Raw genomic sequence first — 18,221 nt, 5'->3', positions numbered from 1 at the left:
CGCGAATCTGGCAGTGTAAGGAGGACCACAACACCACCTCTGACACAGGGTTGTATTGGAATAGAATGTCTTCATTTACAAAAAGACCAAAGAAATAAAATATCAATCGAACAGCCCCGTGGACATCTACCAGGTAGGACCACACACACACACACACACACACACACACACACACACACACACACACACACACACACACTTTGTAATCTCTAACCACTACTAGACACACACTAGAAAATTTGATGATGTCACAAAGCGTCTTATTCTAAAACTCATCTCGTTCCATTACCCGATCCGAGGTTTTCGTACGTTGGCGTGTCAGTAGCACAAATGCCGGTGTACCACAACCATGTCTGTGACGTCCCGGCTCTAACGACACCTCAACTGTGTCCATAGCTCTAGCGGTCCTCCTGTTCCGGACACTTTTTAGCCCAAAAAATTCTAAGAATAACAAAAATCGCATGACTTGTGATGGATCGTCAACACATTCAATGCACAGTCATTTTTTTTTACCCAGACTGATAAATAAAAGAGTTCTCCCACGATTATAAATCTGTAGAGAATAATACAGTGGTGTTCAAACTTTTTGGAGCCCACCCTCCCTAGGATTTCGAGGAGTTGACGTCACAAGCATACGTCATAATAATTTGTGGCATTCATTTTATTGCCTATTTACACGGGTTATTTTCAATCAACTAATTAAAATAACAACCCATAAACTACTGTTAGAATTAGTCTTGTCATATTAGTGCTTAAACAAATTATAGAAGGCCTAATAATTTCTCCCCCTTTCATTTTCTCCCGCTCCCCTTGCAATTCCTCCGCACCTCATTAGGGCGACGCCCCCACACTGTTTGAATACCACTGGAATAATAAGATGAAGGCAGAGCGCTGCTATGCGGTGCGTGAGTGTGTGTTTTTTAAGTCGGCGCTACCTTGTCCCACTTGTTGAGGAGCTCCTCTGTCGTGAGGACGCTGTAGGGGTTGATGCCGACGGCCTTGATGCCGTAGCTCTGGGAAATCTTCTGCACCTCGTTGTGGATCCCCACGATGGCCTGTCGCTCCCCGTCTGCCTCGGGGAGAGTCGCCTTGAACTGCTCGTGGGCGGCGATGAGGCTCTGGAGGGAGAGCGGGAGCGAGAGAAGAGTTTGCAGCTCCTGAGTTGTCTCCCGGGATCGAAGGAGTCTGACGTGACCTGCGGCGCCGCCGCTGCTGCTACTTTATCTGGTTTAATGTTTCATGTTCAGTCCCACAAGTCCAATGATAAATGCACAATTTCATGATGACATTTATAATCTAGCACCGAGTCGGGCTGGTTGTTGGGCAGGATCTCACGATTCGATTCTGTTTTGGCACAAAGGGTCACAAAACGATTCCATATCCATATATTGACATTTAGTAGACGATGCGAATTCCTTCCCTTGAGAATCTTTCCTTAATCAGTATACCATCTGATGTGCTCTACAAGGATATTTCATGGAACTGATTCAGTTAACTGATTTTTTTTATTTATTTTTCAGCCAACAAGTTATATATACATGATTTTATTGAGCAGTATCATATAGAATAATATATATATATATATATATATATATATATATATATTTTTTTTTTTTTCCCATCATATTTATTCTTTATTTTTGTATATAATAAAAATAAATATGTGAAATAAATAACTTTTTAACACATTGTGCTTCCAAATGTAAAATTCGATATCCTATGAAATTAAGTGTTTTTCTTTAGTGGCCCAGTCTTTCAAAATCTTTTTAATAAATAACTGAAGTGAATAAATTTGTGACTCTGGTGACACCAAGAGTAGCAGCGTATTTAAAATGGTTCCATAACATCCAAACAAAGAATCAACATTGCATCTTTCAAATAGATTCAGAAATTGAAACAATAATATTGAATTGTCTCAGGGTATTGATTTTAATTCTTCTTTTACCCGGCCCTACTATCAAGCATTCAAGTATATAATATGCAGGTGGGAACTTGTGAATATGGTTCAGGGTGAACATATTCACATGGAGATGATATTCCACATTGTGTTTATAACCCGACGACATATCTTGCGATACATGACACAATGATGTAAACATGACATAATTTGAGTGCAGAGTGTCCCTGACCTGGACTTCTTCGATGGTGTGCACGATGAACATGTCCTGCAGGTCCTCCATCGCTCCCTCCATCCAGTTGTTAAACGGAGCCGACCTCTTGGAAAACTCCAGGAACAACTGGTCAATGGTCTCCAGCAGCTTCTCCGTCCGCTGGAAACAGCGAGACCCCAGGCGGTTATTCAATGACCCCTTTGGTCTTAGATGTCCTTTGCGTGTCGTGCCATTGTTTTGTTTATGACTGTCGTGAGCTTGGGCATTGGAAACACATTTGATGCAATTTTCCTGTGGGACGGGTTTGCTTCCCGCTTCATAACTGCTTTACCTCAGTGACACTGAATGATGCGCGTGTGTGTCGACCGCACGGACTATTCCTGAATCAAACATCCCCTCACCTGTTGGGGCAGCTAATCCTGGATACAACACATCGAAACAGCCTTGTTGACCCCTGAGCCCGGTGCGGTTCGACACGGACACCCTTCCCCCACCACCACCACCACGGGATGCCAGAGAGAGAGAAGGCCTCTGTCCTTGTCAGTCAGCCTAATCGTGGGCTCCGTTCCGGGAGCTCTGGGGTTGGATCAGGGGAGCTCAGATGTAGTGGGTAGCCGGCTCCGTTCCAGGCACGTCCCGGACAGGCTGTCCCCTGTTCACTTCCCAAATATCTCCCCCCTCCGATTTACCCAATCCTCTCGACCCTTCGTGGATCAGTCGTGTCGCTGCTCAGACCCATCGCATTTATTTGATTCACAGCTCCGTCTGGTCGTCCTTACCTCCAGCGCCTCCCTCCTCTTCTGAGTCAGAGTTCCTAGCTGGTCCCACAGGTCGCAAATGCTCTGGCAACGCTGGTTCACCGCGGCCACGTCATGGTAATCTAGTTCACTGGAAAGACACCGGGATTGTAAGTTTCGCCACGCGATGCAGCGGAGAATTCAGCTTTTGTAAAACAACCGCTTCAAACTTATGAAAGCAAAAACTGGAGCACACCTCTGGTCTTGACCTGCAAGACGTCAGATAGAAAAAGGAAAGTCAAATACCACCAAAGTGAACAGTTTTGCGGCTAGAAGCTTTCTTTGGTCAGGATGTTGAATGCGATTTAAAAGTGTAGAACATTTGCCTCCATATAAAGCCACATACTGCCATGGTTGGGCAGATTACTTTGACACGCAGTAACCAATTACAAGGATCTGTAATTAGTTATGGTTGAGGGAAACAACTGATGGTGCTATAAGGATCTTTTAAAGACATCTGCTATACAGTACACCACAAAACATATCCAATTAATTGATAGAGAATTAATTTAAAATGTACAATGCATACTATGGCCCACTTACTTTTCAATTACAGAAATTTATCTGGGCAGAGAGTTACAGTAATGTACTCCTACATGCTGGCTCACTTCTGAAGGAATTGATCATTTTAAAACATGACTATAGAAAGATTAGTGAGGGAAGCTGAAGTGCGTTACCTTAACACCCATCTTAAATTGTCTGGATGTATTACGGTGAGTTAAGCAAAGGAGATAAACTGTCAGTTTAAAAACAAGTGGGCCAGGCGATCTGTTTTAACATGACTAGTTCAGTGCTTGAATTAAGGTCCGTCTGCAACGACTCATTTTGCATGTTCGTAAACCATGCAGCCCTTAAAAGTGCAATTTAAATTCATTAAATGTAATCCAGATACTAGTGCAAATATCAGAATAAGTCAAGAACTGTCAACATGGAGAGCTGTTCATGTAAAAACAGCTAATGGTCCAAACAACCACTCCCATAAAATGTAAACGGTACCAGGGAGCCATTTTACCCTGAAAATGTCAAGTTGGAGAACGTTTACACAAGCAATAAAAAAAAAGTCAAGTGAGTAAGGTAGCCATACTACAGTTAAAGATGTTTTAAGCATTTTATTTTGTGTAGGAACACACCACAGCCATATCCCCTGTCACAGAGGGGTTTGTACACATTTTAAATTAGTCTTGAAAGCCGCAGATGAGAACCTGGGTCAATGCCTCTCATCAGCATAAGTTGGCCAGCTTCACCACTGGAGTCAGACCACCCAGGAAAGTGGCATCTCTTACAGCTCCCTCCCTTTGGTTTCCTTGCTCATGGATGACCGTGCCAGGAGTTATTTGGCACATTCTAAAGGGGTGGTGGGCGCCAAGGACTGGCATTAGTGCTTACGCATTTGCCTGCTCAGCGGCTTGTTGAAAGGACGGGGCCGTACAGGCCCAGTCCACGACCTGCGCGGTCCATTGACCCACCACGGCACAAAACCCTCTTCCTGCATTTCCCTTTCTTGATGGCCGGCTTCAAGAACGGAGGTGCGGCGTGTCATTTGACCGGGCTGAAAGCGATCTGGGTTAACGGGGCCCAGGTAAGGTGGTATATAACTTTGCGGCATCACCCTTTCCAAGTCTCCATGTTCATAAGTGGAGCCAAAGTGTGCTGGTCCACCTGGCTGGAATCCAGTAGGTGGACTGAAGCCGACACCGGGTGTGGGCTGATATTGTCTGGTAACAGCATTGGCAGGTCTCAAGCCAGAGTCGACCAGAGCAGAGCTATAGCCGGCATAGCCCCCACTCGGACTTTTGCCAATGTAATGATCAGGACCAGACCGGAATGAAACACCAGCGGGGTGGGAGATTGTATCCTTAGAAGAACTTTTTGACCATCCAGCCCCACCAGGAGACGTGTCCTGAAAAACAGGCTCATTCTGACGCCACCCTGAGAAACAATACATTATTTCAAACAACGCATTATGAAGATACCAAGCGTGATCTTTTACATGTTGGATTTAAATTACCTGCAGCATGGAAGCAGTCGACACTGCAGGCAAGCAGTGCAACAAGGAGGCATGTGCTGCAATGGAATCAGTCATTTGGAAGTTAAACGTCGGCACAGTGACTAAAGAACTATCCAGCGCTGGCACAACTCACCACATAACGCTCCCAACAGCCATAACGCCACAAAGGTGAAGTTCTGTCTGTGCGCAAGCGGATTGTTTAAATACAAAACAGGAAGTAGTCTGTGGCCAATATAAAACTGGGAAGGTGAAAGTAGACAGCTGGTAGTCGTTGATCATTGATTGGAAGAATTTGTGGATATTTCCCATAGTTTCCATTGTTGAGGTCAAGGAATGAAACAGCCAACTCTTTGAACTTTTCTGAAAAATAAACCCACTATTTATTTTTTTTAGGTTAAGAATGGTTCAAGACGAGTTATAAGGGTAACACTTTAACTCCTGGAAATATTTTGAAATAGGAAAGTTCTGTAAAGAGTGCTTGCGCACTCTTGTGTTGCAGTTTGTCTTTCTTGGGGACATGGAAAAAGGCACTTTTTCCCCTTTTTTATGCCACATCCAAGGTTTGAATCTAGCACATTAGGGCGTCAAGCACCGGAGGTAAAAACACCCTTTTGTTTTTCTTTGTTTTAGTATTATAGTATCCACCACTTTTTCCAGTTCACCATGTTCCCACCAGTGGCTTTTTACACAGTTGACGCAGTAGACGTTGGTCTCAATCGTTGAAATCTAAAATTGCCCACTCAGAAAATGTGTCTAGTGCCACCGGCAGGTCAAAGTTGCACTTTCCACATGGCGATATCTCACACTGCGTTCATCCCACTGTCACAGTCTTGGTGTCATATGATGCATTTCACGATCGGTGGTGCAGGGACGCCATTGCCTTCTGCCAATCACAATTAGAATTTTCTGAAAAACAATCTTTCGACATCTCCCCCAAGGCCATTTGTCCAGTTTCAACCAAACCGACTTTGTTCCATTCCTCGCACTCCCCTTTTTAAAAATCATCAGTAGGGTTTTAAAATCCCTCTCAATATGGCCGCCACAGGTGCAAACATATTGTGAACACTGCCGCATAAACAAGTAGTAGGCTTATCTTCAGAACACCTGGTCCAATTTTCACAAAACCTGGTTCCCAAGTCCAGGTTTCTCTACTGAATCTGTTACCTATGTTTTATCCGGTTGGCTTAAAGGAGGCGCGATACCAGAAGATTCATGAAATGGTCACTACTCCGAGACCATGTGTCCGATTGTAACGCAACCAGCGTTAGGACACTTGCAGCTGAAGGTTCTATTAACTCAAGAAAGATGAAGTCGATAGTCACAAGATGGCTGCCACAGTCTAATCAACATTCAGGACCCTAAAGGCAGGGTTACATTTGTCCAATCTTCATGGAAATTGGTAGATGGAAAGTCCAAGGGGTCAAGAAAAAAGTTGTATATTTCCGGCCACATGGGGCGCTAAAGTCATTATCTGAATGATGCAACAATGAATTGGCCAAATCTCCCATGCGGTGTGACCAACAGTCATGCGTGCGGTGTCATGATGCACCTCCTCATGGCAAATAGATTTGCTAGAGAATTTATTGACTTATGCCTTCACCATTTCCTCAATTTTGAATTGTGTCAGCTTCTCATGGCCTCCAACTGTGCCAAAAAAAAAAAACTTACAAAGGGGTAGATTTTCAGATATTTCGAATTGTATGAAAATCATATTATTTCCATTTTGTCCTTGGCCATTGGTCCAATTTTCATCAAACCTGCTCTGTTGGATTCCTTGAACCATTATTGCATAAAGTCATTAAAACAGTTCCGAAAGTCCAAACAATATGGCCACCACAGACAGAAATGTGCAAAAGCTCTGCATAGAGAGGAAGTAGGCATAGCTTGTAAGCACTAGGTCTGATGTGGACCAAACATGCGTTTTAAGACTCTGTGCACTATTTCACAATGGATAAATTCAGTTTGGTTGATGTGGGTCAAGACATGAGGTCATAGAGCTGGCAAGAACGGATGCTGCATCAATAGCTTTCTCATAGTCTCAGGGTCACATTCCCAAACGCGAGCATCGCTTGCACGTTTTTCGCTCTCCGGTCCAACTTTTTCAGCAACGCATCGCTGCTGCCTCGCTGGAGGTCAGGCTTGGGGGACGCACATGGGCTTGCCACCCTCATGATCCCATCAGTATCTGCTGATCAGTTGTTCTTAAAAGCAGAAGTGTAATGGACAGCAGACATGAGTACATACTTCAGCTCCTGCGCGATGGCAGCAATCTGCTCCACTCTGTCCTGGTGGGCGGCCAGGTCACTCTCAAAGGCCTCGTGCTTTCTAAGCAGCCCTCGCATCTCTGTCAGGGTGGCCGTTTCATAGTCCTTCTGGGTGAGGATCCGTTCTTTACCTGAATACCAAACACACAAACACACACATACACACACACAGGCACACATCACAAACGGTAGAGGGAAGACGGTGAGAGTGAGATGAGATATGAATAGTGCAGTGAGCACAGCTTGTCTTTGGGGAAAGCAGATGCTGAAAGTACGCTGTGGCAGGTGACTAAATGCTAGTTGGAAAATGTAGATAACATGATCATTATCTAATTAAGAGAAAATTCATTTTGTGCAGCTACGGCGGCCAACACACACACAAACGGAGGCAGTGAAATGCATTTTCTCCCCCCATCGAGGCTCGTCCTTCCTCCAGGAGGCAGGCCAGCTTACAGCGCCCGGGACCAGGGAAACCCCATGTGAGCAAGGGGAGAACATGCAAACTCCAAACAGAAAGGCCCCATATTCAGGAGATAACCCACCGGGACGTGGTGTCAACAGCGCCCCGGGGGGGAAATCAAACCCAGCACCTTCTTGCCGCGAGGCAGCAATGCAATGCACCGTGCCACCGCGCCACACAAAGCAGCAAGAGCACCAAAGCAGAGAGCTAAAGGAAGGACTTTGGAGAGGAGACGGGGAGAAGACGAGACAAATACAAACTGACCACCGGCCCAGGTCTCGTGGGTGGTGGCTTTTTGGCGGAACTTTTCCGCCAGGTGGTCGAGTCTCTCCAGCCTGCGGATCTCCGTCAGCAGCCATTCTTCATAACCCTTTTCCGCCTGCTCCAGGCCCTGCCACGCGCTGGCTATGTCCTGTACACACACAGAACATTAGAATTCAATTCACCAGAATCGATTATACTAATATATGAAGCATTTTATAGACATGGAAATAAAGGACAATCTTTTAGAATTGGCTTATTATGTGTGTTTTAGTTCTGGAGGTTTCCAGGGTTGGCCCAATATTAGCAGCAGACTTACAGACACCATCTTCCCCTCAGAAGGCATGAAGGCAGGCCGGTTACTGATGCGCAGCTTGGTCTGCAGGGTGTTGAAGCTCATCTCCAGCTGACATTTCTCCTGCACCTTGGGGGGCTTGTGCATGCGCCTGTAGTCCCTGAAGTCCTCCAGCTTCCTCTGCATCTCTGCCATGGTCTTCTCCGGAGACCGGTTCTCCAACCAGGGAGTGGTACGGCGGATCCACTCCAGCAGCTGGGGGGAGCGAGGGGGTAACACGCAAATAAAGCTTGGAAAGTAAGCCATTTCTGTGCTGAGACGGCTTTTGCAGCAAGGGGACTTGATGTTTTATTAATTTCTTTCTCCAAAACGGACATAGGAATGCCACTGGAATAACATTTATGGAGCTCAACAAAACTGAAAAAAAATAAAAATAAAAAATCCAGACAAACATAACCAATATTATTATCAGGCTATTAGGATATCAGGCTATTAGGTACCACTGCTTATTTAAATCTTAGAGTTAAATTAGTCGTCCTGTCATCTGACTGGACATTGAGACGTGCAAATGCAGTCATCATTACATCATTTGTGAACGAGCTTCATGTTTCCAGAAGCTGATTATAAGAAATACAGGGAAGACCACTTCCGCAACACCCACAAAGAGTGAACGTCAGATGGTTTTTGTCATAGAAATGACGATAACTACGGTGAAAAGACAAAGGCTTTGCATGCTTTAAAGAAACCTCCAAATAACCAAAAGGAAGATTTTCTTGTGAGAATAAATATTTCACTTTCATACCACTAGGTTTGAATGTGTACCAGGGGAGGCGTATAGCTTTGTCTTTTGTACCTCAAGTCGGAAGATCTTTACTTTACCTCACTTGCGAGTCTCTCATACTCCTCCATCAGCTTTTCGTTCTCCTGGTTCACGCCCAGCACCTTGCAGATCCTGTTGGCAGCCGTCTCCGCCTGAAGGCACAGAGGGAAAAGGGGATGTCAGGAGGGTGTGAAAACGCGGAACAGAAAAAAAGTTCAACAAAACGAAATGTCAAGAGTCAAGAGAGTCAAGAGGTATAACTAGTACTACTACTACTACTACTAATAATAATAATATTATTATTAATAATAATAATAGTAATAATAACAACCATTATCATCATCAAGCTCCTCTCTTATAGTAGGGTTATTGTCTGAATCACTCAGAGAAAATCCAACTTAACAATGGCTATGGTAATACTACGTACTATTATCACTACTATACTGCCACTTTGCCATACTATACACTGTATATATATTACAATATGGCTAATGATATGGTACAGCATATTTTACCACACTATACCATATTTCAACATACTTTCACTTGACTTTAGTGTACCCGCCCCCTGAGCATATTTTCCCACCTCTGTTATATGTGTATTTGATTTTCTCACTGATCTGTTAACTTCTACTGCTTTATCCCCTGAATATCCCCCAAGGGATGAATAGGGGCTTATCTTATCTAATCTAACTTATCTTCTCTTCTCTTATCGTATCTTATTGTATCTTATTGAATCATATCGTATCGCATCGCATGGTATCGTATCTTATTGAACTTATCATCTCTTCTCTTATCGTATCGCATTGTATCCTATCGCAATGCACTGCATAGTATGGTATGGTATGGTATCTTATCTCATCGTATCGCATCGTATCACATCGTATCGTATTGTATCATATATCATCTTTTCGTATCATACCGTATCGTATCTTATCTTCAATTATCTTAAATTATTTTAAATTATCGCATCGTATCGTATCTTATCTTCTGACCTTGGTGGCCCAAGGACAGCTCCTATGCTGACCACAAATGACACCCAGGTTTACACCTTGTACCTGCTCAGCTCCAGCGAAGGCGTGGTAGAAGCAGGACACATAGGTCATGATGGCTCTCTCATCGGGCTTGGGGGTGTTGATGATGTCTACAGCGTGGAGGAGAGGAAAGGGGCGGGGCGGTGGGGAAGGCCGGGTTGAGGAACAACACTTTAATTGCGACGGAAATAGGAGGATGAGAAACAGCGCGCCCGTTCGGAACTATTTGGGTGGGCAGTGTCTTTTCACTTGTCATTCCTCTGCAAAAAAATAAAAATAAAAATAAAAAATGAAAGAGAGTGACCTTCAGCTTGTGTCAAATATGAAAAGCTCTCGGCGGGATCTGCTGTGTAACCTCACGGGTGACACGGGAGCTGTTGTTTTGTCCGGCTGCATTTAATTCCGACTGACGCAGCCATTGAAACAGTAAAAGTAATGGGAGAAACAAACTTCCTTCGACAGGACTTTTCTCCATCTAACTCTGCCACTGAAATATAGAAGGTAGACTCTAGAACCATGACCTGAGTTTAATGTGGCTGAATGTGGCATTGAGACTCCAGATTCCTCATATATGTTAATGATAGCCCTCCAAAATGTTCATAACTATGAGTAATGAATCGAAGAGCAGAATGGTAAACTAATTGTAAAACGCCATGTTTCGGCTTCTCATACAGTATATGGGCAAAAGAGAAGGTGAAAAAATAATAAATTTAACGGATAAAGTGCCCATGCTTTGCGTCGGATAACTCGTGTGAGCGCGTTTCACGATAAAAAATGAAAAAGGAAAAAAGGGGAAACAAAATCAACGTTAAATGGTTCCGCGGTTGCATACTGGGACGTGCTACGCAATCGACGGTTACCTTCTGCATCCAGCATTTTGGGAATGTCCAGGTGTTTCTCTGCGATGTCAAAAGCCAGGTTCAGGTTCCCCAAAGGATCATCCTAAATAAAGCAACACAATGCTGAAGCGGCGCGCACAACAGGCGGGACTTAAAATACTTGGCTCCTGACTTTCCATTGGGAGAACAGGCCAGCCCCAAACATTGTGATTACTAACATGTCATTTACTCTTAGTGCTACACTTTGTTGAATTCAGCACACTGCAGTTGCAGGAAAATATGATGTAACCTTGTTTTTCGATTATTGTCCTGTTTTTCTTTTTATAAATTTCTATAGTTAATCAAATATTGAGAAGGTATCATGGCCCTGGCATCCATCAATTCAATGACATAGTGTTTGTGCCAGTGCTATAGTTTCCTAAGATGACATTTTAGATCATATATTTCAAGGGTGAGGATGTAACGTGTGGGCTCAAGCAGCATGCAAGACAATACGTTTTTCCTCACACAGTGTCATACATTGTGGGTCAAGAGCAGCCGCTGGAAGCACACGGTGCGCGTTAGGGCGACGGGTGAGGGTGCACCTTCCATTCTAACGGGGCGGTGTCAGTGAGAGCGCTGGGTGCTGCGCGCGGGGGGGGCGGAGGGATCATGCCGTCATTCCCCTGCTATTGTCCCTTCCTCTCGCTCCGCCGACGAGGGGGTTGGAAGGCCCCGGGCCGGCGGCCGGCAGATGGATGGACGGAAAGAGCGGCAGAGGCAAAGAGACGGGTGGAGACGGACCCAAGTGGCCTCGGGCCCGTGTGTGTGTGTGTGTGTGTGTGCGTGCGTGCGCAGGGGTGCGGCCCTCCCATGCCGGGGCGGCTATTTCGGCACGCCGTGACTCTACCGAGCTCAGTGGACACGCTCACCTGCAGCCAAAGTCGACAGCTGACAAGCACACAACTCAAACGCTCCCCTGCGGTGAATCGAGCGACGGGTAATGTCAGTGTGACAGGAGCCTGGCTTGTGGATGGAGGGATGGTAGAGAGGATGAAGCGGGAAGCGCGTGTGTGTGTGTGTCTGTGTGTGCGCGCGTCCACGTATCGCACCCCTGCTTTCGCCTCCGTCGAGGAAATTCGTCAATGCCATCTAAATACCGACGAGGTCTGCGGACAACCGGGGCATATTAATATCTTGAATCACAGCTCGACAGAGGACACATTCTGATAACGGGTATCCCTCCGTCTATCTATTTCCATTTGTTCCGCATGGGGAGAGGCGGCCCCCTCGTCCGGGTGCGGTGCGGTGCGTGGCGGGGCCAGGTTCCGCTCATGTTTCTGCATACATCAGGGTCTTAACCCGGGGAGTTGCAGATGGAAAACACAACAGACTTAGTGAGGTGCCGGGTCATATATGTTTCTCCTTGTTATAACCGATGTGGTCACGTATTGTGGAGACGTTATCTTAGAAGTAAGTATGTCTAGAGCTAACCGTATGTTTATGTCCAACCACCACTACCACTAAACACTTCCAGAGTAAAATAATAAAAATGACTATTGCTCTTTCCCTTGCCACGACATGTCACACTAACTGCCCCGAAATTCCACGCAGGCGTCCAAAAACCGTCCTAAAGTCGGCCCCGAGAACAATCGGTTCAAGATGACATTCTGACCTCGACTATCTGTGCGATCAAATCATCTCGTCTCCAGTGTCTCCACCTCAACTCAAAGTGACCCAGTCTTTGCTTGTGGCCTAAGGAACGGAGCAGCAGCCCAGCCCTAAGCCATCCATCCTGGTCACAGAATGGCATCACGAATCACATAAGCATGGGAGGTTAGAAAACACACATATATATATATATATATATATAGACATATACATATACATATACATATATAGACAATATAACTTATAACCAGAATTAATAATAATCACCCTTCCTCGTGCCGAAATCAGATTAATGATTTCTGTAACGCGCAGCAAAAACTCCCCTGTCTGGTGTGAGGAAGGCATTCATCCACACTACGGGGGAGGATCAAATGTTAATTTCGTGGACATCAATCCGTTAGTGTTCAGAGCGTGACACAGCATCCCGGTTACGAGGCGAGCCGCACGGGAGACCTTGTTGAGCTTAGAGTAGTCGATGAGGTCTGGTCTGTGTCTATGAATCAGGGCGCAGAAGGCCAGGCCGTCCTTCCAGCTGCACCGGCCCGTCGGCAGAGAGAACCAACACGTCAGATTTTGGGCTCAGAGGAGGCGATGCACTTAATATAGGAGTGAAACTGTCCCTGAGCACCCACAGGTAGGAAAACCTGTCCGAATGATGTCCTAATGCATCAGTCCATAGGAAAATATATCCAGGTTCAAGGTGTTTCAGATAAAATCCTGATGCCAGACTAAGGTCTGTGGACTGTGGTGCCGGTATTATGCTATTAAATGACGGAAAAATATATGACGTAATATATGGTTCTATATATCGTAATGCATGGTGGATGTCATTTGATTAGATGAGCAGTTTGTGCAAAATACTTAATTTTTATTTAGAAAAATATACATATATTACTTGTATTTTAGAGTAAAAAAGAGTAGGCCCTGAACCTGCCATTGAGTTTTACAAAGACTTAAGAGACTTAAGATTTAATAAGAATGATGATTTAAAGTTATGATCAATTTGAGTGAATTATGATGATGTTCTTATGGTGCTCAAACTCTGTTTGAGTGTTACTGATGATAAGGGATAAGATGCTCGTGAGACCCCTACTCCCAGACGAATTAAAACAAAACAAAACACCATCAGTGAGTTTAATCCTTCATTTTTTGGTTTTCCAACCTACCTGATGTGGAAGTTCTGCACGTTGACGTTCCTGTAGGGGGCAGTCTTCCTCTGGCACCACAGAAGCAGGCCTTCTTTAGCAGATGTTTCTGAGGAAGCCGGAATTTCGGAAGTGAATTCACAAGTCAGTTTTGTCTATTAATTCAGTTTTATCTTCACTTCGGCGGCTCGACAGAGATGTGCACCCATAAAGAAATGACTTGGTCAAATGGTGCAGATGTATCAGTATATACTGTATATTACTGTCTCGCCCACTTATCCCACGTCGGTTTTCTGCGGTGGTTCAGTTGTAACTCCGGCAGCCATTGTGATGCATCGGTCACAGGGTTTGATGAGACTCACACACTCACCTTCCACAGAAATGTCCTGGATGGCGAAGCGGAGGATGATGGTCCAGATCATACCGAGAGTCATCTTAACGTTGCCGTCCACAATCTCTGAAAAAATGGCGCGTTCCGTTATCCCCGGACAGCTTTCCACCTTCACATCAGTATATATATATACGTATACAGTATATATTACGCTCAACCGCGGCCCCGCAGTACTTGTATCACTGTGTGCATGCACGTGGGGAAGGTACCTTCGGCTCCAATGGAAACCAGCTTCACTCCTTTGCTGGTGATGAAGTCCAGCGCCTTGTTGACGTTGGCGATCTTGTGAAAGCGCATCTTGCCTCTGTCCGGCTTGGGTAACCTCTCCCCTACAGGCGGCGCAGATGGAGGACCAGAAAAGGTATTAACGACGAAAGACGGTTCATCCGCCCTCCTTTTACACAAATACAACTCGGAGTAAAACCGTTGTAAGCAACGGCTAATAAATCAGAGGTGGGACCGGGCCGAGTGGTCTGACCTGAGATGACCTCCAGCAGCAGCATCAGTTTGAGCCCGTTCCTAAAGTCTTCTTCGATGTTTTCGATTTGCGTCCCCGCTTTCCTCAGGTGGGAGTTGCACCACGCTGTGAAGGTCTAACGGGGGGGACGGGGGAGGTGGGGAAGGGCGGGGGGTCAGTCAAATTCGACAGCTTCGACTTTTTCGCCGTAGCGACAGCATCGATTTTCGGCGGGTCTCCTCAGACGCCGACCGGGGTGGCCAGATTCGGGGGTAATTCCATTGTGGTGAGATCACAGTCGGACGGATGATAAGTTCTAACTTAACGCTTGAAGCGAGTGAGGTCCAAGTCACGTTGGGCCCGTTATAAACCCACCCTTCCTCGCGCAGATGCCTGGATAAGCATTGTGTTCCTTTCCCAAGAAGATGTAAACAAACTGAAGGTGCCAACGGCTCAACACGTATTTTCTAAAGATGATATACCGTCAAAGCGCTGTCACTTTGCCCAGCTCCATATTATGGGATTAACCTTTCGGCTCAGGTTTAGTGGGTGCTTTGGTGTCGGATTTCCAACCCTAACCCCAGCCGCGCGGCGGCGGGGGGTCCGTTTGCTTTGTACCGCACGGGAGATTCCCGTCTTTCGGACTTTCCCCGGCGGATCGCAGACTGATCATCTGACAGAACCGCTCCAGAAATTGAGCTGCAATGCGCGGCCCAAGTATTGTGTTGAAACACTGTAACACAAGCTAAGACGGGATCATTGTCTTTCTCCTCCTATTTTTACACGCCTCTTTCCAGCGGCCCCCGGCAACGGAGCTCACGGGCGATCAGCGCCCGCGCCGAGGAAAAAAAACGGCGGCAGGTCCCAGAGCGCATTCCGGCTGATATAAGGTGTTAAATTTAGAACAGCTCTGGCATACGTCGCGATAACAGTCGGGGAAGGGGGGGGACAAAAACCCTCCGAAAACCTTCCGCCCTATCGGCGCGAGTTCGGATGTCAGCCGTTCCCCCCGCCAAGCACGCTCTTTCCTCCCGTCACGCCTTTCTCCGCTCGTCATGAATGAGAGCCGCGTTATCGTCGGAAATGGGAGCGGCCCCTCCCCCGGCGCACAGAGCTCGGCTCAGCGGCTCGCTGCGTGCAGACGGCCCCACCGGTTTACGCTGTACTATTTGCTTGAACTGTGGGGTCGGCGCCGACGGACGGACCTTGTTTAGGAGAGTGTTCCCCATTTTCCCAGAAGCCTTAGAGAGACCCCGCACCACCCCCCCCCCCCCCCCCTCTGTCTAAAAGGAGAATATTAGAGGCTTTGGAACAAAGGCCGCTCCATTCCGCGTGGTAGAAGAGATCCCAAGAGCGCGTGTGACATTGAACCGCCGCCCTCCTTGTTAAAAGGAACGTCTGGTGGATCCAGGTCCAGCGGGACTCCACCACCCCCCCCCAACTGACGATCAGAGCTAAATATATTTATGAATCATGTCCACCGAGGACCACCCTGTCACTGAAGTGGCTGATGCCTTTGAGACTGTGAGGTCAATACCTTGCTGTGTGGAGGGGCTCACGAGGGGAGGAAAAGTCCACGAGCTCCCGACGTCCGACTGGAATTTTGACGTGATATGAAGTTTGGAGAGCGGGTTACGTAGAGACGCATGAAGCTGGAAAGCCAGGACTTAAAAGTAACACGCTGGGTGTGCGCCCATTGAATTCGCCAAAAGTGATCATCAGGTTTGTTCTTCTTTTATCACAAACGCAAAACGCACTGTATGTGACACTTAATGACACTATGGTAAGTGCTGCAGGTTCATTCCATTGCAGTGGAATGTTGCCTTCATACACCAGGGTCGGGTATTACCATGAAACAATTTAGTTGTATCAAATTGCAGCTTTTACGCTGCCTGACAAGGTTTTAGATCACTGATTGTCAAAGTCTTTCATATCGAGGCCCCAAAATTCGATACGCAGACCGCATGATAAGATTTCGTCTCTGGGACCCCCAATCTGAGAAGATTTTTATTGTTAAGATTGTTTAGTCCAAATGGCCGCACCGGTCTATACTATAGTTTTGGGGTCTATTGTGCAATTCTCTAATGGCGCTTACGTCTCGTAAATTAAATAACGGTGGAGATAAAGTATGTGTCCCCTTTTGAGTCGGACCCCCTGGAACCTCTCGAAGGACTCCTCGGGGGTCCTCGGAGCCCGCGTTGGGAACCACTGTTTAAAATGAACCCAGCCCCGTTTCGCCCACGCTGAAGCGTGGCTCGGTTCTCGCCAAGGGGACTGAAGTTATAGGAGGCGGACGATAAGCAAACATTAATAAAGGCCTCTGTTCGTCCAAATGTCAAGCTGGCAGCTGGCAATGTCTGTGATATGGGCCGACCGCCATCACATGCCCCCGGGGCTACGGTACAGGTCTCAAACCGGGCAAATAAGGGACGATTTACAGTATGACACGACCCTCGTATGTGCTACTTTGTTCTTCTAAAAATACAGTTCCATTAGAAAAGTATCTGGCAGTTGGTCATACGAGGCCACGCAGCTGAGACTAATGGCTCCGTCGTTGTAAAGTCCGCCTTTCGGGGGGCTTTAAGGCTCTAAAACCAGCTGAGAGAGTGGCAGGCCTATATCCAGACGGCTGCTGTGTTTTGGGGTTTCCATAAACAAAAGAATTCCGTACCAAGGACATTGGATTAACCTACTATAATGCCTTTTCGGTCCCGGGGGTTAAAATTAGACGCGGCATCCATTCTAATCCCGAGCACGTCATGGTGTTAGGAGCATCTGTTGACAGCCCCGCATTCCAGGAGTATCAGTGGGAAGGCAGCGCTCTGCGCTCTATTGTTAGATGGTACCCAAAGCATGGAGGCGGGGAGGGAGGGCAGCCTCCCGGGCCTCTCACCCCAAATACCAGGCAGGAACACAGCCACGCAGATGGACTGTATGCAAAAATATGCAGAAATAATAATAATAATAATAATAATAATAGAATAAAATATGAATTATTATATAAAAATAATTATATAAAGCATACATTTAATCAAAATATAAATATACAAAAATAAACACAAATAAAAATAAAATGTAACAAAAATACAAATACACACAAAAATAAACAAAATAGGAAAATGAACTAGGTTAAATAAACAAAAATATGAATAAAAATTAAAACATAAAAACATAAAAACAACCTTGGAGGCGCTTTTTGTTGACACTACAGGGCAGAGAAGGGAGGATGTTGCTTAATTTTTAATGTTATTTCCTTTGGCGTCCACCCACCTTCCTCTGCTGCTTCTCCCAGGCGGGGTCCAGCAGCATGTCCCGGTCCCATTCATCCTCCTGGGTCATGTACTCGTCCTCGTAGCCGTTGTCGTAGTGCACCACGGTGGTCACCTGGGTCATCATGGCGCCGTCCTGCCGTCGTACGTTCGCCGGGCGAAGTGGAGCTCGCTGCGGTGCTTCTGTGCCGGGGGAGGGGGGGGACCGCTGAGCCGCGCCGGACTTGTCTTCCGCCCGTCCCTCACGCTCTGCCCCGCAGGACGCCTGGTCCCACCCCGGCGGCCACGGCGGGCTTTAGTACCGGGCGGACACGTGACCGCACCGGCCGCGCCCCGCCCCGCCCCGCCGCTCCTCCCGGTTGCCAACGGGGCCCTTCCCAGCGGGCTCCAGGAGGCCCCCCCCGGGAAAGTGATCGGCGG

General features: G+C 46.6%; 1 protein-coding gene across 1 annotated transcript in view; it reads right to left on the bottom strand.

The window, feature by feature from the left end:
• actn2b (actinin, alpha 2b) overlaps nucleotides 1-18,077 on the bottom strand; it is a 28,493-nt gene extending 10,416 nt beyond the window's left edge. Inside the window, exons 1-15 of the mRNA XM_080016704.1 lie at nucleotides 17,803-18,077; nucleotides 14,554-14,668; nucleotides 14,285-14,404; nucleotides 14,055-14,141; nucleotides 13,706-13,793; nucleotides 12,993-13,071; nucleotides 10,911-10,992; nucleotides 10,075-10,160; nucleotides 9,076-9,168; nucleotides 8,221-8,451; nucleotides 7,905-8,052; nucleotides 7,161-7,311; nucleotides 2,891-2,999; nucleotides 2,130-2,270; nucleotides 936-1,118 (exon numbers count right to left, since the gene is read on the bottom strand). Of these exons, the coding sequence (XP_079872830.1) occupies nucleotides 936-1,118; nucleotides 2,130-2,270; nucleotides 2,891-2,999; nucleotides 7,161-7,311; nucleotides 7,905-8,052; nucleotides 8,221-8,451; nucleotides 9,076-9,168; nucleotides 10,075-10,160; nucleotides 10,911-10,992; nucleotides 12,993-13,071; nucleotides 13,706-13,793; nucleotides 14,055-14,141; nucleotides 14,285-14,404; nucleotides 14,554-14,668; nucleotides 17,803-17,928 (1,839 nt within the window). The 5' untranslated portion in view covers nucleotides 17,929-18,077. The remainder of the gene's footprint in view (nucleotides 1-935; nucleotides 1,119-2,129; nucleotides 2,271-2,890; nucleotides 3,000-7,160; nucleotides 7,312-7,904; nucleotides 8,053-8,220; nucleotides 8,452-9,075; nucleotides 9,169-10,074; nucleotides 10,161-10,910; nucleotides 10,993-12,992; nucleotides 13,072-13,705; nucleotides 13,794-14,054; nucleotides 14,142-14,284; nucleotides 14,405-14,553; nucleotides 14,669-17,802) is intronic.
• Between the last annotated feature and the right edge of the window lie 144 nt (nucleotides 18,078-18,221).

Source organism: Zeus faber (assembly GCF_960531495.2).
Source record: "Zeus faber genome assembly, chromosome: 16".
NCBI classification, from domain to species: domain Eukaryota; kingdom Metazoa; phylum Chordata; class Actinopteri; order Zeiformes; family Zeidae; genus Zeus; species Zeus faber.
The sequence above is the reverse complement of the archived record's forward strand: the minus strand, read 5'-3'. Positions and strand labels throughout refer to the sequence as shown.